Genomic DNA, 14,834 nt, shown 5'->3' with positions numbered 1-14,834 from the left:
CTTCCCCTTCCTTCTTCTTCCCCCAGGTTTATTGCTGAGCATGATACCATAGGGAGTGGGATATCCCGCTGGGATATATACCTGGGATCAGCTATCCCAGCTCCTTGTCCTCCTCCACTCTCCTCACTGGGGGGATGAGGTGAGAAGCAGAAAAGGCTTTGACTCTGTATTAGTGCTGCTCAGTGATAATGAAAATGTTCCTCTGTTATCAACACTGTTTTCAGGACAAATCCCAAACATAGGTCCAAACCTGCTACCACAAAGAAAATGAACTCTACAGCAGCCAATGCCAGCACCTTCTCCACCCCTTATTCCACACCATTTATGTCAGCTCAGGTCCCACATGGTGTGGAGACCTGAGCATGACATTCTATGGTCTGGAATACCCCTTTGGCCAGTTTGGTTCAGCTGTCCTGGCTGTGCTCCCTCCAGGCTTCTGTGCAGCTCCTCACAGGCAGAGTATGGAAAACTGAAAAGTCTTTGACTTAGGGGAAGCACTACTTAGCAACAACTAAAATATCAGCATGTTATCAATGTTATTCTCATACTGAATCCATAACACAGCACTGTACCAGCTACTGGGAAGAAAATTAACTCTATACTAGCCAAAACCAGGACAATACTTACAGTGGGAGGTATGGAAATGCTGTTACCTGTCTGAGGAGGAAAGGCAAAGCGTCCCTGCTGACTTTTATATTATAGTTCTATGTCCCATACCACCACCACCTCATCTCCTTCATACCTTTATGATGGTAATTTAGGATTTAGCCCATCAGATAATTTTAAAATGTAGCAGCCTTTAGGTCACAGTGTAACAAGCAAATTGTGTTTTGGTAGGAAAAGGACACAAATGTGTTTCTAACACTTCCATTGGGAAAAACATTTATTTGATCATAGCAGGAACAGGTGGCTTTGTTAGCTACACAAGCTTATTCTGTAACGTTTACAGGCTGTCTGCTTCTCATTTTATTGGCTGACAGTTCAGCTCCTAATTTTGGTAGCACAAATTCAAATTGATCAGTTAAGTTTTATACTGAATAGTTAAATCAATCATGACACTGAGAAAACTTGACATACATTAAATATACCTTTCCAAGTGGTGGAATGCACAGACCTGTATGTTATCCTCTCAAGCAGAAAACATTCTCTGTTGTGTTTTCTAATATTTTCCAAGCTCTGTCTGCAAAAAAAGCAATGCCACTTTGCCACACTCTTCCACAGCTCTCCAAAGGTACCTATATTGTTGTGAAATGACAAACTCCATGTGACACAGCAGTGTTGCACTTCACTGGAAGTATCAACAAACCCACCAGCTTTGCACAAGTGAAGAAAGATCACACAAGACACTAAACAAAAATAAACACATGGTCACACCATAGGAAGTAAAATAGGAGGCACTGAAGGAATCAACAAATCATTCCAGTATTAATTCCTGATTGCCACTGGATTCCCAGGATTTCTTGGGTCAAGACACCCAGTGAATATGTGACTTGGCTAGTTTGAGCTGACCAGACTCCTGTTTTGGTTGACCTTCCAAAAAGATGGAAGATGGGCTGTAGCTGTACAGGACCAACCATCCTGCACAGTGTCCTCAGAAGAAACAGCCACAGGACCCAAGGAAAGTTCTTGTTGGCATACAACCTAATCCTTCACTGAAACACTTGAGTATAAAACCTCTCACAATTTTTAGGATGTATTGAAGCAATCACTTACTTATCTGGGTTCTTTCTGTGCTGACTAAAATAGCCATCTATCCTACAGTCTTATGTGAAACATGTACTCATCAGAAGTAAAAAATACCCCTTGATGTCCTGTCATGAGAAGTAGAAAATTATTCTTGCATATTTGTAGGTAGAAATCAAAGATCTTAGGATAAAGGAACAACTTAAAACACCTTCTTAATTTTGCATGCCAAAGCCAAGATAAGCCACAGATAACAAAGCTGTTTTTCTTAAGTGAGGGGTGAGATTCAGGAGACTGTAGTTTCACCTGACTTAGCCTCAGCCCCTAGACCAGTTACAAAGCTAGCCAGTAAATTACTAGCTGTGTTCCCAATTCTCTTCTCTAATTTATTGTTCCAATCCCATGACAATTTAGCTTTTCACTCAGAAAAATAAGGTACTCTATCCCTGGAAGTGTTCACAGCCAGGCTGGATGGGTCTTTAAGCAACTGGTCTAGTGGAAGGTGTCCCTGCCTGTGGCAGGGAAGTTGGAACCAGATGATCTTTAAGGTCCCTTTCATCTCAAACCATTCTATGACGTGCAGGATGGACAAGTGGGTCTTTTTGAATTTTAAACTTGAGATATAATGTAAGAGGCATACATAATAGCCAACCAAGTGCTTAACAGTCAAAATCCTAAACATCTTCCTAAAGAAACACACATTTCCTCCTGGGTGGCATAAAACCACATCCCCAGCTTCTCTGGGAAACTGAATGGAAAATACTTGTGAATTGACAGTGATCCTTTAGCTGCTTCCAGTGCTGCCAGAGATCAACTTCACTGGAAACAGCTCACTTGCCAAAAAAGAAGTTTCTCTCACCTGCCCTTTGGCTTCACTAGGGATGTTTGAGGTTTCCCCTGACCCCACGAGGCTGTCTCCTATGGCAGCACTGCAAACATCAACACTGCCAACAGCCTCTGAAGCCTTCCACTGAGCAGGCACAGCAGGACTGGAACTGCAGTGACTCAGGCACAGCCACAAATGCTCCAGAGACAAAGGGCCACAAGCAATAATCTGTAAAATGCACGTACACAGAAACCAGAGTGAGTATCACATAGAGCTGGGGAGGAACATGGCACTGCCAGGCAAACAGGATTTGCTCCATCTGGCAATCAGACTGGTAAAGCAAAATAAAACCCATAAACTGAAATCTTAATGACAAGTTCTGTTTTTCACTCAGTACTCCAACAGGCAATTGAAGAACCAGGATGAAGCAGATTTTTCTTAAGGTTAGGATATGTGAGGAAAATGGGGCATGAAGAAGGAAAAAGGAGACGAAAAATGCACCAAGCTGTCTTGTTGCTGACTGTATGCTCCCTCTCCCCAGTTATCTGATATATCAAGCTTAGCAACTGCTGTCAGTAGCAGCAGAGATACTTTTCTAATTCAATAACTGAACAGGAACAGTAGAAGGACAGGGAAAAAAGAACAGCCCCACACTGTACACCCCTCTCATGCCCTGGACTTGCTGTCTGCTGCCTCCGGCCCTCTTTCCACCCCCTCCCCGTTCTTCATTTGCTCCCTTCCTTCCGTCCTTCCTCTCATGTTCCCCAGCTGCCATTTCAGAGCTGCCTTTCCCTGGCCACCCCCTCAGCCTCAGCTGCTTTCAGACACCCACTGCATCGTTCTGCATATGAAAATGAGCTGTCACATTTTCCAGCCTCTGAAGCAAGAGATTATTTTTGGGAGAGGTGGTTTTGACAGTTCTGCTCTGTAATTCAAAGGCAGAGCACAGAGCAGGGGAAGAACATACACGTATGAACACACACACAGGGCTCCCGACTGTGCATTTAGAAGGGACTGGAGGTCTCTGGGGGGACACAAAGCTCCTGTGGACTGTGGGAGCCAAGGAACAGGTATGTCTCCTCACTTCTGAGGACTGCTCTTTCCTGAGCCAAGGCCAGCTGCTACCAGCACAGCTACAGGGCATGCCACTGAGATGACAGTCGAGCCTGCTTGTGGAGGACAGGGACAGCAAACCCCCTCTCCACCTTCTCAAAAAGTCCTTCACCCCACTTGCATCCCGATCCAAGCAGTCTCTTTTTCAGAGCCCATAATCCCCGCCAAACCCAGAACTCATCTGAAGATCTGGCCTAAAGGAGGGGAAATGAAATAGGTTTTTGACCTACCAGTCCAACCCCAGTCTTTCTGTGTATTTTGACTGCAGCTGGTCAGTGCACAGTGCAAAACTTGCATGGTCCTGCACCTGGATGACAGCAGCAGCAGACAAGCATTGACATGGTGGGAACAGAGCCCAAGGGTGAGAAGAATCTCTCACACGGGAGAATGAGCAAGAGGCTTCCTGAGTAACCAGACAAGCAGACTGTAGAGAGGTGTGGCTGCAGAGGGCTGCTCTGGAAATTAAAGTTGAAAGAAACTGGTTTAAAGAAGCAAAGAGGGCAGTTGGGGAGGCAGGGCTGGAAACATCAGTGGCTGGAGGTGTCAGTGGAGGAGGAATACATTAAGGAGGATCCAGAAATGGTGGAGGAGGCAGCAGGATCTGAATGGCCATAAGTGATGGACAACAGGCTCTAGCAAGTGCAGCTTACTGAGAAAGGCCACAGGGAGAGGCTTTCATGGAGCAAAAGCAGTACAGACATCATGGAAAGGAAGGTGCATTAAGGGGTATTAAGAAACACTGTCTGTGCCAGGGGCACATGAGATTGGCAGCTGGGACAGGCAAGCCGAGAGGACCTGTGGAGAATCACTGCTGAAAGTGGTGCCAAGGGCAGTCCCACAGCACCCACAGCAACAAAGACCTGAAATGGCTTACTAGGAAACCAGCAGGAGCATGGGCAAGGAGGTAAAGCAAGGACAGGGGAGAGAGAAATAAGAGTGGGAAGAGAACAAAACAGAACAGGCCACCTGAAGCATGAGCTCCCATTGCAGGTCAGCCCTTTATTTTCTCATAGTCACACCATAGCAGAGTGGAGAAGTACCTGTCAATGTTGGGCCATAACTTACTTCACGTTACATAAACAAAGAGATATGGCCAAAACTCCAGAGTATTTAACAAAGCTGAAAGTCACCCTTATGACAAATCTGAAATGCATGTGATCAAGATTAAACATAACTATGCTAACTTCACCTTTTTTCACCTTTCCATTTTATATGAAAGTAATTGTATGCCCTCCAAAGAGCACTTTACTTATAGAAGATTACTGCAGAATCACTGTAACTTCTTCTGACAGTCCAGCACACACCTTTAACACGTTGCCATAGCAAGCAAACTAAAAATGGTGACAGTAGTTCATGTTACAGATCTTCTGTTCATGTTGGAAACTAGATTTTTAACACTAAGGTTCTTGCTGTATCAGTAAAATATTTGTATATATGCATTACATACAAGTAAGGGTGAAAAAGTGACAATTTTCTGCTGAATGTACAGAGAAACTATTAGTTTTATGAGTGAATTTATTATGTTGGCTGGTGCAACTTTTACAGATTTCATTTTAGTGGCAATAATTTGTTTCAAATGAGATTTTGGAATGTTTTAAATAAAACCGCTTACAATCACAAACACTATGACAGAACTTGCCATAAACAGCAAACACAGAATTTCACCAAGAACTATTGAGTATTTATTCCACCACCTTTATTTGAGCCAGGGCCTTTATTTGAGCCAGGGCAGTGTTGAGTGAGGCAGAAGCTCTCTCCCCAGCTGTGCCTTGTGTGACAGTAGCACCTTCTGGCAAAGGACAGCATGTTCTGGGAGCCAAGCAACATTTTATCAACATGTTTTCCCCGTTGATTTCAGTGTGAAGCACACAATAAACACACTTTCTCGTTTCTCCACCCAGAGACGTGGGATCCAATGGAGTAATTTGTAAACAACTGTTTGTTACTACAAGTGAAAGGAGTTTGGATGATCTTGAAGTGAATTCTCTTCTGGGAATTCCCTCTAGATAAGGCAGTCAAGCCAGTCTGTTTCCCTGCAGGTACTGCAGGGATCTTATAAAATCTGTCAGAAAGTCAGGCAGATACCCAGGCTGCAGAGACAGGAGATGGGAGATGCAGATTTCTCCCTATGGCATGTTTCCCTACAGGTGCCAAGTGTGGCAGCTGTAGGAGCAAGGAGAAAGGGATCCCACCACTGGCAGCCTGGTGCAAGGGGGCATAGTAGGAGAGCACAACCTACCAGATGTGTCTGGGGTACCACTGTGAAGCCAAATAACAGAGAGTCCCTCTGTACAATGTATCAGTTGAAATATTGGAATTAAAGCAATATATCTATTAAAAAAGTGTCTTCCTGGGAATAAAACTACCACTTTTTTGTCAATACGTGTCTGTGAAATGATTAAGTATTACTTTAAATTACTTACATCTATGGTCATGTTTTGCAATATTTATATCCTTTTTCTATTTTCAGGCTGAAGAAACTGCTCATTTCTTGCAGGATGGTTTTGGTTGGTTTGTTTGTTTTGGTGGGTTTTTTGGGGGTTTTTTTTGTTTGCTTGTTTTTGGTTTGGTTTGTTTTTTTTCCTCTTTTAGGCATAACTAAACTCTCTAGGACAGGTGTTTCTTGTTTCCTTGCTTTCCAGCAAGTTACAGGAACACATCACCTGCTGCCAGACCCCTTCTGCCAATTGGGATTGGCTGACATGGGGAAGAATTAAGCAGAATGAATAGGACCATGACACCATTGAAAAGGGGAAGGACAGGAAGAATGACATAATGACAGAACAATTAGGTTTGAAAAGGCATCTGAGACCTTTGACTGAACACCACCAATGCCAACTGGATCATGGCACTGAGTGCCACCTCCAGTCTTTCCTTAAACACCCTCAGGGACAATGACTCCAGGACCTCTCTGGGCAGCCCATTTCAGTGTCTAATCACCCTTTATGTGAAGAAATTCCTCCTAATGTCCGACCTAAACTGCCCCTGAGGCAGCTTGAGGCTGTCTTTTCATCCTGTTGCTTGTTGTCTGGGAAAAGAGCTCAGCCTGGCGACAGCCTCTAGTCGGAGTTACAGAGTGATAAGGTCACCCCCCAAGCCTCCTTTTCTCCAGGCTAAACACCCCAAGTTCCCTCAGCTGCTCCTCACAAGACTTGTGCTCCAGACCCTACATCAGCTCAGTTGTCCTTCTTTGGACTCTCTCCAGCACCTCCATGTCCTTCTTGAGTTGAGGGGCCTTGAACTGGACACAGCACTCAAGGTGTGGCCTCACCTTGGAGAGGGTCACTGCCCTGCTCCTGCTGGCCACACTTGCTGATACAGGCCAGGATGCCATTGGCCTTCTTGGCCACCTGGGCACACGCACTGGATGATGTTCAGTAGCTGTTGAGCAGCACTCCCAGGTACTTTTCTTCTGCGCAGCTTTCCAGACACTCTGCCCACAGCAGGTAGTGCTGCATGGACAAAAGTGTAGGACCAAGCAATTCTCCTTATTGAACCTCCTACCACTGGCTTTGGGGCACGGATTCAGCTTGTCCAGATCCCTCTGCAGAGAATTCCTACTCCACAGCAGACCAACACTCACACCCAACTTGGTGTCATCCACAAATTTACTGGATCCCCTCACTGAGATCATCAATGAAGACAGGAAACAGGACTGGGCCCAACACTCATCCCTGGGGGACACCACTGATGACTGGATGCCAAATGGATGTAGCACCACTCACCACCTCTCTCTGGGCCTGGCCATCCAGCCAGTTTTCAACCCAGTGAAGAGTTTCCTCTCCAAGCCATGGGCTGCCAGCTTTTTCAGAAGCATGCTATGGGACATGGAGTCAAAAGCTTTCTTGAAGTCCAGGTAGACTACACCCACAACCTTCCCCTCATCTACTAGGCAGATCACCTGGTCATAAAATGGCAATCAGGTTGGTAAGGCAAGACCTGGCTTTCCTAAACTATCCTGGCTGGGACTGATCCTGTGGTTGTCTTGTATGTGCCAAGTGACTGCACTCAAGAGGATCTGGTTCATAACCTTGCTGGGCAGTGACATTAGGCTGACAGGCCTGCAGTTCTCTGGATCCACCTTCTGCCCTTCCTGTGGATGGGTGTCACACTGGCCAGCTTCCAGTCATGTGGGACCTCCCTGGTTAGCCAGGACTCATGATAAATGATGAAGAGAGCCTTGGCGAGCTCTTCCACCAGCTCCCTCATCACCCTAGGATGAGTTCAATCCAGTCCCATGGACCTGTAAGCATCTAAGTGGCACAGCAGGTCTCTGACTGCTTCCTCCTGGATTACAGGGTGTCCATTCTGCTCCCTGTCCCTGTCTACCAGCTCAGGAGGCCCTGAGGATCTTACTGTGGAAGACTGAGGCAAAGAAGGTGTTAAAGGTGGTGTTAGAAAGAAAAAGAAAAAAAAAATGCTCTCACCAAATGACTGCTTAGGAGAAGAAGGAGGGTAAATCTCTTAAGTGAGGCTAAATAAGCAGGAGGAAAGACACTGAACCATAACGAAGCATCAATGGCATTTCTGGAGCCCAACACCAGTCACAGCTGCAGCCTGGCCTGGATCTGGCTTCTCAGGTCCTGACACACACAGTCGCTCTTTCAGCTTGCATTACAACTTTCTGACGGGAAAAAGAGCCCGCCTTAAACCCTGCATGGCGCAGAGCGGATCACACGGCTCTGGCCCTCCCGGCGGCCGCAGCCCGCGGGGTAACGCGATGAGCAGTGACCCAGCCAAGCCGCAGCTGCTCCCCAGCCGGCCGGGCGGCGGCAGCGGGCGAGGCAGCCACGGCCGGGCCCCGCGGGGCCGAGCGGCCCGGCCCGGGGTCTCCTCAGACTGCGGCTGCCTCGGACCTCCCGCCAACAGCAGCGCCTGGGCTGACACGGACAGACTGCACCCCGCTGCAGACTGGGGTGGTCCCGACGCGTGGCAGCGATTCCCCCACCCCGAGGGCGCTGCCAGGACACAGCAGCGGGTCCCGCGGGCGCGCCCAGCCACGGGGATGGGCCAGAAAGGCCCGAGGAGGTCGGAACGACCGCGCCGCTCTCTCCCTCTCCCCCCGCCCGCGGCCCCGCTTCACCTCAGCCCTGCGGGGAGCGGAGGCCGCACCGGGTAGGCTGCTCCCTCCCCCGCCGCCGTGTGACCTCATGCAGGAGGAAGCGCCGGGCCGCCCCCGCCGCTCCCACACGGATGCCGGGGAGGGGAGGGAAGGGCACGGCACGGCAGGGGGGGCGGGGGCGGCCGCCCTGACTCAGCCGCCGGCGGGGACACGCCGCGCTGACACTCCGGCCACGCCGCCGCGCGGCCGCCGATCACGCGCGGCCGCCCGGCGCCCATTGGCCGCCGCACCACACACCTTTGCCGGCGATTGGCCGGCGGGCGGCAGAGGCCCCGCCCACCCCCCCGCGCGCGGGTCCGGGGGCGCCGCCGCCCGAGTGGGGAGCGGCGAACAAAAAGAGGAAAACCAGGAGAGCGGCGGCGGCACCTCGGGGCGGGCTCGGCTCCTCCGGTGAGCGAACCGGGCATCCCGGGGGTCGGGGCGGGTGGGACGGAGGGAGTCCCCGGGGGTGATGCGGCACGGGGATCCCCGGGGCACGTGCGGGGGCGACCCTCGATAGGAGGGACAGCGGGCGGGAGGTCGGGCTGGGGCAGCGGCTGGAGGGGCTGAGTCGCGGTGGGGGACTGGAAGTGCTGGGGTGGGCTGTAGGAGCGCCGCCCGCGTGGAGAGCCCTCCGCGGGGCAAGCCGGCGAGGGAAGCCGCGGGAGGGACAGAAACCGCCGAGAACCTGTTGGCAGCGCCGGTCCGGCGCCGTGCAGCCTCTTGTGCCCGCGTTCCCGACCGGGTGCGGGCGCTGGCCTCGGCGGCTGCATGTACCAAGTGGCAGCGGTGAGGGAGGAGGAGAAAGCCGGGGAGATCCCGGCGCCACGAGGGATGGCTGGCGCGGCGGCAGGGAAGCGGAGCGGCGCTGCGGGAACGGCCGGCCGTCACCCCCGTAACCCGCTCCCCGCAGGGTCGCCGCTTCGTTTCGCTTCCCTTCCCCCGCGGCGGGAGGCGTCGGGTGTGGCGGCGCTGACCCCAGCCCGGCCCCCGCCCGCGGTGACGGCTCCTCCCGGCCGGGCTCCTTCCCCCGCCCTCCCTCACAGCCGGCCGCCGCCGCGCGCCGGAGGCGGGGGCGCCGCGCGGGGGAACTGGGGGAAAGGTCGGCGCGCGGCGGCGCCCGATCACGCTTTGTTCAGGTGCCCCGCCCCAGGCTGCGCTCTGCTCGGTGCGGACCAATAGGCGCCCGGCGCGGCTCCGGGGGAACCAATAGGAGAGGGCGGGGGCGGTGCGCGCGGGGGCGGCCGGCGGGGTGCGCTGAGGTGAGGGTGGCGCGCGCCCAACAGCCGGGGGCGGGGCCCGCGGCTGAGCCCCGCCCACAGCCCTGCGTGAGGGCCGGGCAGGGAGTGCACGGAGTGGGGGTGCGGACGCGTGTGTGTACGTGTGTATCTCGGTTCTCCAAGCAGGTGATTTCCCTTCAGTGCACGTGTGTGTGAGAGAGATCCTTTGAGTATTTTCTAGAACGTTTTTTATTGCTAATATCTTTCGAAGAAAATGTGAGTCAGCCCCAATGCGGTCCTTTCTCATGTGCCAAAATAAGTACAATCCAGAGGGCTGTGTGTTTCCAAAGCAAAAATAGAAGGAGGGTGGGATGGTGGAGGAAGCTCTGATTTAGTTTTTTTGGGGGGTGGGAAGATTTTTCTTAAGTTCTCAGACACAGCTCTTGCAGTGTGGAATAACTTTAGCATACTTAAGATCCAGAGTACTTCTTTTGTCTCAAGTAATTATAGAATTTTCATCTGATGGCCAGATTTCCTTGCTAACAACTTCAGGAAAATATTACATATATAAGGAAGAAGGCAGGAAAAGACAGGTACATTAAGTGTATTTATCTTGCACAGGTTGCCCTGTTTGTTTTTAGCAATGTCTTTTTACAAGCAGCTGCAAAATGCTCAAACTTAGCCTCAGGTTTAAAGTTTCTTTTTTTTTTTTTTTCTCTAAACAAAACAGGAGTAAGAAATGGAGATGATGACTGAAAAACAGAGAGATATGAGGTATTTCTGGAACAATACGCCTGAAAAAAGTGATTATGAGGCTGTAGAAGCCCTTATTTCTATGAGTTGCAACTGGAAATCAGATCTCAAGAGGCATGCAGAAATGAGACCTATAACTCCTGCATCTGACATGTCAGAAGAAAGTGACGAGGCTTTGCTTCCTGGAGCAGCGGACTTCAATGCAATACCAGCATTTGTAAGTTTTCCAATTTGTGTGTGTGGGCTTGTTTTTAACAATTAGTGGTGATGTCCTGTTAGCATCTCCCCCTTACTGTGCCTCTGTCTCCCTCACAGTGCCTGACCCCTCCCTACAGCCCTTCTGACTTGGAGATGTCGCAGGTGATCCATCCGCTCGGCAAGGCGCTGCCCGAGGCTGCCAAGCCTCCTCTGGCCACACCTCGGCGAGAAGCAGAGAGGTCTCCAGCAGCCAGGCCTCTGAAAGCTCGAGTGACAAGTGTTATCCGCCACACGGCTGACGCCCAGCTCTGTGATCACAAAACCTGCCCTGTGAGAACGGCCAGTGTGCTCAAATTTCAGGACAGTGCTTGGGGGGAAACAAACAGGAAACAGAACGCCAAGGAAGAGCACTCCGTGTGCTCTGCCCCGAGTGCAGCCAGTGCTGAAACCAGCGAACTGTCAGTGGCAGAAGGAAGAACTGCAGAGCCAGCTGCTGGTCCCGTGCCCTTGACAAAGCCCTCGGTGAGCAAGGAGGAGTCTGTCCCTGAACCAGCAGAGCAGCCGGCGGTGGCAGCACCGCTGTCCCCTGCCCAGGGCAGCGGAGCCCCCCCTGTGCCAGTGATTTGCCAGATGGTCCCGCTGCCCACAAACAACAACGTCGTGACGGCCGTGGTGCCCAACGCCGCTCCGAGCCAGCAGCCAGCTCTCTGCCAGCCCATGGTCTTCATGGGCACCCAGGTTCCCAAAGGTGCTGTCATGTTTGTTGTGCCCCAGCCAGTTGTGCAGGGCACAAAGGCTCCCATTGTTAGTCCAAATGGCACGAGACTCTCTCCCATTGCCCCTGCTCCTGGCTTTGTACCTTCTACAGCAAAAACCACTCCTCAGGCTGATTCTTCAAGAATAAGAAGTCACATTTGCGGCTACCCAGGATGTGGGAAAACGTACTTCAAGAGCTCCCATTTGAAGGCTCATGTCAGAACACACACAGGTTGGTTACTGCTGCTGCATGTTAAAATCTAACGTAGAAAAGACTGTGGTTGTATATACAGCTTGTTATAGTTGTAGTGATTTCTGGATCTGTTTATTGAACAAATTGTGGGCCAGCTATGAACTACTTTTTTTGCCAGCATGCATTATAATGCTGCCTAATCTCTGACGGGAATCTCCCCGAGGGGAAGTTGACTCAGCACTTTGTGCTGGACTCGCTTTGTGTCAGCAGGTGTTCAGTAATGCATCTCTGGAAGCAAGGCCTTGCCCAACGTGGAACATGCTTTCCAGAGTTAAAGATGCCTTAGTAGGCTTTTTCTCAGGAATGCCTTTGCCAGAAGTGGGTAAAACTTGGAGATTGTTTTATGAGAGGATGTGAGAATCCACTGCAAACTATCCCTGCCTTGGTTGTTCTAGAGTAACTTCTCCAGGTTCAGCCCTTAACTGCAGTAGCAGAAAGAGTCCATGTATTTTCACACAGGCTCGCAGTGCACTTCTAGAGCTCAGTTACATAAAGCATCATCGCAGGCTGTGCTTCAGAGGGGAATTTTGGGCATGCTGAGTCATCATTATCCGCAGTTTACACGGAGCTGAGTGTTAAAATCAGCTGTCTTGAGATGCGAAGAGCATTTCAAACAATTTGATTCCGGAGAATTTTTAACCTTTAACCCTTTTTAATCCTTTAACTCTCACTCATACTACTTAGCCTTTCAGATAGCGAGTCTGCATGCTTAAATATCAGTATATAAACAATTTTCCACATTTTGTATGTATAATGCTTACGTAGATTTTTGGCTCAGCTGCCTTAATAGAAACTTTCCTGCCAGTTAAGTGAAATCCTGCCAGTTAAGGCAGCACTGTTTATTGCTCAGTACTCACTGGGTTTTTTCCTTTGTAATTTCTTCCCTTCTAGGAGAAAAGCCGTTCAGTTGCAGTTGGAAAGGCTGTGAGAGGAGGTTTGCTCGGTCTGATGAACTGTCTCGGCACCGCAGGACGCACACTGGGGAGAAGAAGTTTGCCTGCCCGATGTGCGAGCGGCGGTTCATGCGCAGCGACCACCTCACGAAGCACGCGCGTCGCCACTTGTCGGCAAAGAAATTACCGAACTGGCAAATGGAAGTGAGCAAGCTCAGTGATGGTGCCGTGCCGCCAGCGTCTGCGACCGCCCAGTGAAAGGACTTGATCTGAAGACGCTGGAATTAACTGTTGTTGCTGGGATAGGCTGGCTGAAAAAAGGCTTTTTCTCCCGGTCTGTGGTTCTCCTGCACTGGCTGCTGACAGCAGTACAGAGAAGCGAAGGCAGCCTGCACTCAGTCACAAAAATGTTGCTGGGAGAACCAGTGGCTGACTGGAGTAGCGGGTGTCTTTTGCACTGGTGACGAGAGAAGGGGAAGGCTCTAGAGCAGAGCAACCACCTTGTGCCAGTTTTGAATTTTGCAAATCGCTTGTGTATGCTCTAGATCCAGTCCCGTGCAAGTGTTTCTGAGGGTTTGCTGCTCATGCCTGAGACCGGCTCCAGTTTTAGCTGTCGGTTGTCCATCTTCAGTAGGCGCGGACAAGGAAAGCGGCAATGTACAGGCGCAGGCTTGAAAGCCCAGAACCCACCTGCTTAAGATAATCTAAATCTGTTTTGCTACTTCTGCCACCTTTGCTTGGTAGGAGTCTTCTTCTCTTAACCGTTCTCCAGCCCCATCATAACTGATGATTTGGTGCCAGACTCCTGGAGATTTTAGACATCTCCTTCTGCATGGGGTGCTTAACGCACCCACCTTTACACTGCTGTGTCCAGAGGGGCTTGGGATGGGCATGCAGGGGCAATGCATGGGCAGCCAAAGGGCAGGAACATTTCCGAATCGTTATTAGCTTTGTAATGTTTTTCCAGCTGCTTTTCAAGCTTTGTGATTGTTACAGCTGGTTGTACCTGGGCATCGCATGATGCTTCTGCTTTTGTGTTGCTTATGGTTTCCTTTCCACCTTCTCACTGCGCTCGTCATGAGCGGATAACGGGGCACCTTGAAGACAAACTTGGTAGCTGTAAACTACTCTGGTTGATTAAAGAAGAAAACCAAGAATCTTAGGCTTCTTGATTGTGTTATTCTTTGAAAGGCAGTTGATGCTAAAATTGAAAGGGATATATTATATATTGTATTAAATTAGAAAATTGTGATCCAAAGTGGAAAACAAGGCAGCAAAGACACCGGCCTAGAATTTAAACCAGCTTTTGTGACAATGCATCAATTTTCACTATTTGTATTTTATCATATTATGTTGAGGACACATATCAGAAAGTGAATGGTTTGAAAATAGTGTATTAGATCTGCTTTTTGTGACTACTTTAAAGATTTGCACATTTCTTATGTTGTACTTTATACTTTGTTTACAATAAACCAGTTTTCTTTAATATTGACCTCTTCTTTTTTTTTTTAATTCATAGTGGAACTTACCCCTTTGCAAGGAACATTACCTCAAAATAAAACTGTCCTGACCAATGGAACACCATGTCTTAATTTTCTAATATTTTTCAAGCACTATAAAGCCCACAGGAATGGAATTTCAAGTCTGTGCTTACTACTCTGCATCTCTGTTTTGGTTTGATTTTGGGTTTTGTATTTTTTGTCCCAGCTTTTCATCCCCCCGCTTTTCTTCAGCACCCAAAGCTAATCATGCCTATGTGGGCCGTTATGACTCTGGTGAAAAGCATTTCCTTTATGTTGGTGATTGCACTGCCTTCCCCAGGAAGGAACCTGCTCGTGTTCCTGATGGCCTGGCCGTCGGGCAGGGCTGGTGGCTGCTGCCCCACAGTGTGGGATCTGTGGCCCTCCCCAGGGCCAGTGGGCATGTGGTGCTGGCACTGAGATGGGCTCCAGCCTGGAGGTGTGTCTGCCCTGTTAAAGGTGTCCCCTGCCAGGAGGAGAGCAGGGAATTGGGGTTCTCTATCTCAGCGCAGAGGCTG

The 14,834-nt window shown here is 49.9% G+C and overlaps 1 protein-coding gene across 3 annotated transcripts; it reads left to right on the top strand.

Moving 5' to 3' along the window:
- The first annotated feature begins 8,998 nt into the window (after positions 1–8,998).
- KLF10 (Kruppel like factor 10) lies at positions 8,999–14,282 on the top strand. 3 transcript variants are annotated; one of them, XM_041470808.1, is made up of 4 exons: positions 8,999–9,134; positions 10,674–10,913; positions 11,012–11,882; positions 12,795–14,282. In XM_041470808.1, the coding sequence occupies exons 2-4, from the start codon at positions 10,683–10,685 to the stop codon at positions 13,052–13,054; spliced, it is 1,362 nt and encodes a 453-aa protein (XP_041326742.1). In that variant the 5' UTR covers positions 8,999–9,134; positions 10,674–10,682; the 3' UTR covers positions 13,055–14,282. The 3 variants fall into 3 exon arrangements, with proteins under 3 accessions (XP_041326742.1, XP_041326745.1, XP_041326743.1); XM_041470811.1 differs by lacking the exon at positions 8,999–9,134 and adding an exon at positions 10,060–10,129; XM_041470809.1 differs by lacking the exon at positions 8,999–9,134 and adding an exon at positions 10,386–10,536.
- Positions 14,283–14,834: the final 552 nt, after the last annotated feature.

This window comes from Pyrgilauda ruficollis, unplaced genomic scaffold, assembly GCF_017590135.1.
Source record: "Pyrgilauda ruficollis isolate IOZ18807 unplaced genomic scaffold, ASM1759013v1 scaffold25, whole genome shotgun sequence".
NCBI lineage: Eukaryota > Metazoa > Chordata > Aves > Passeriformes > Passeridae > Pyrgilauda > Pyrgilauda ruficollis.
This window is presented reverse-complemented; position numbering and strand designations above follow the sequence as displayed.

Coding starts and splice junctions, on each gene's coding strand:
- KLF10 (XM_041470808.1), top strand. CDS start 10,683: ATGGAGATGATGACTGAAAAACAGAGAGATATGAGGTATTTCTGGAAC. Junction 10,914..11,011: donor TCAATGCAATACCAGCATTT/GTAAGTTTTCCA, acceptor TCTCCCTCACAG/TGCCTGACCCCTCCCTACAG. Junction 11,883..12,794: donor TCATGTCAGAACACACACAG/GTTGGTTACTGC, acceptor CTTCCCTTCTAG/GAGAAAAGCCGTTCAGTTGC.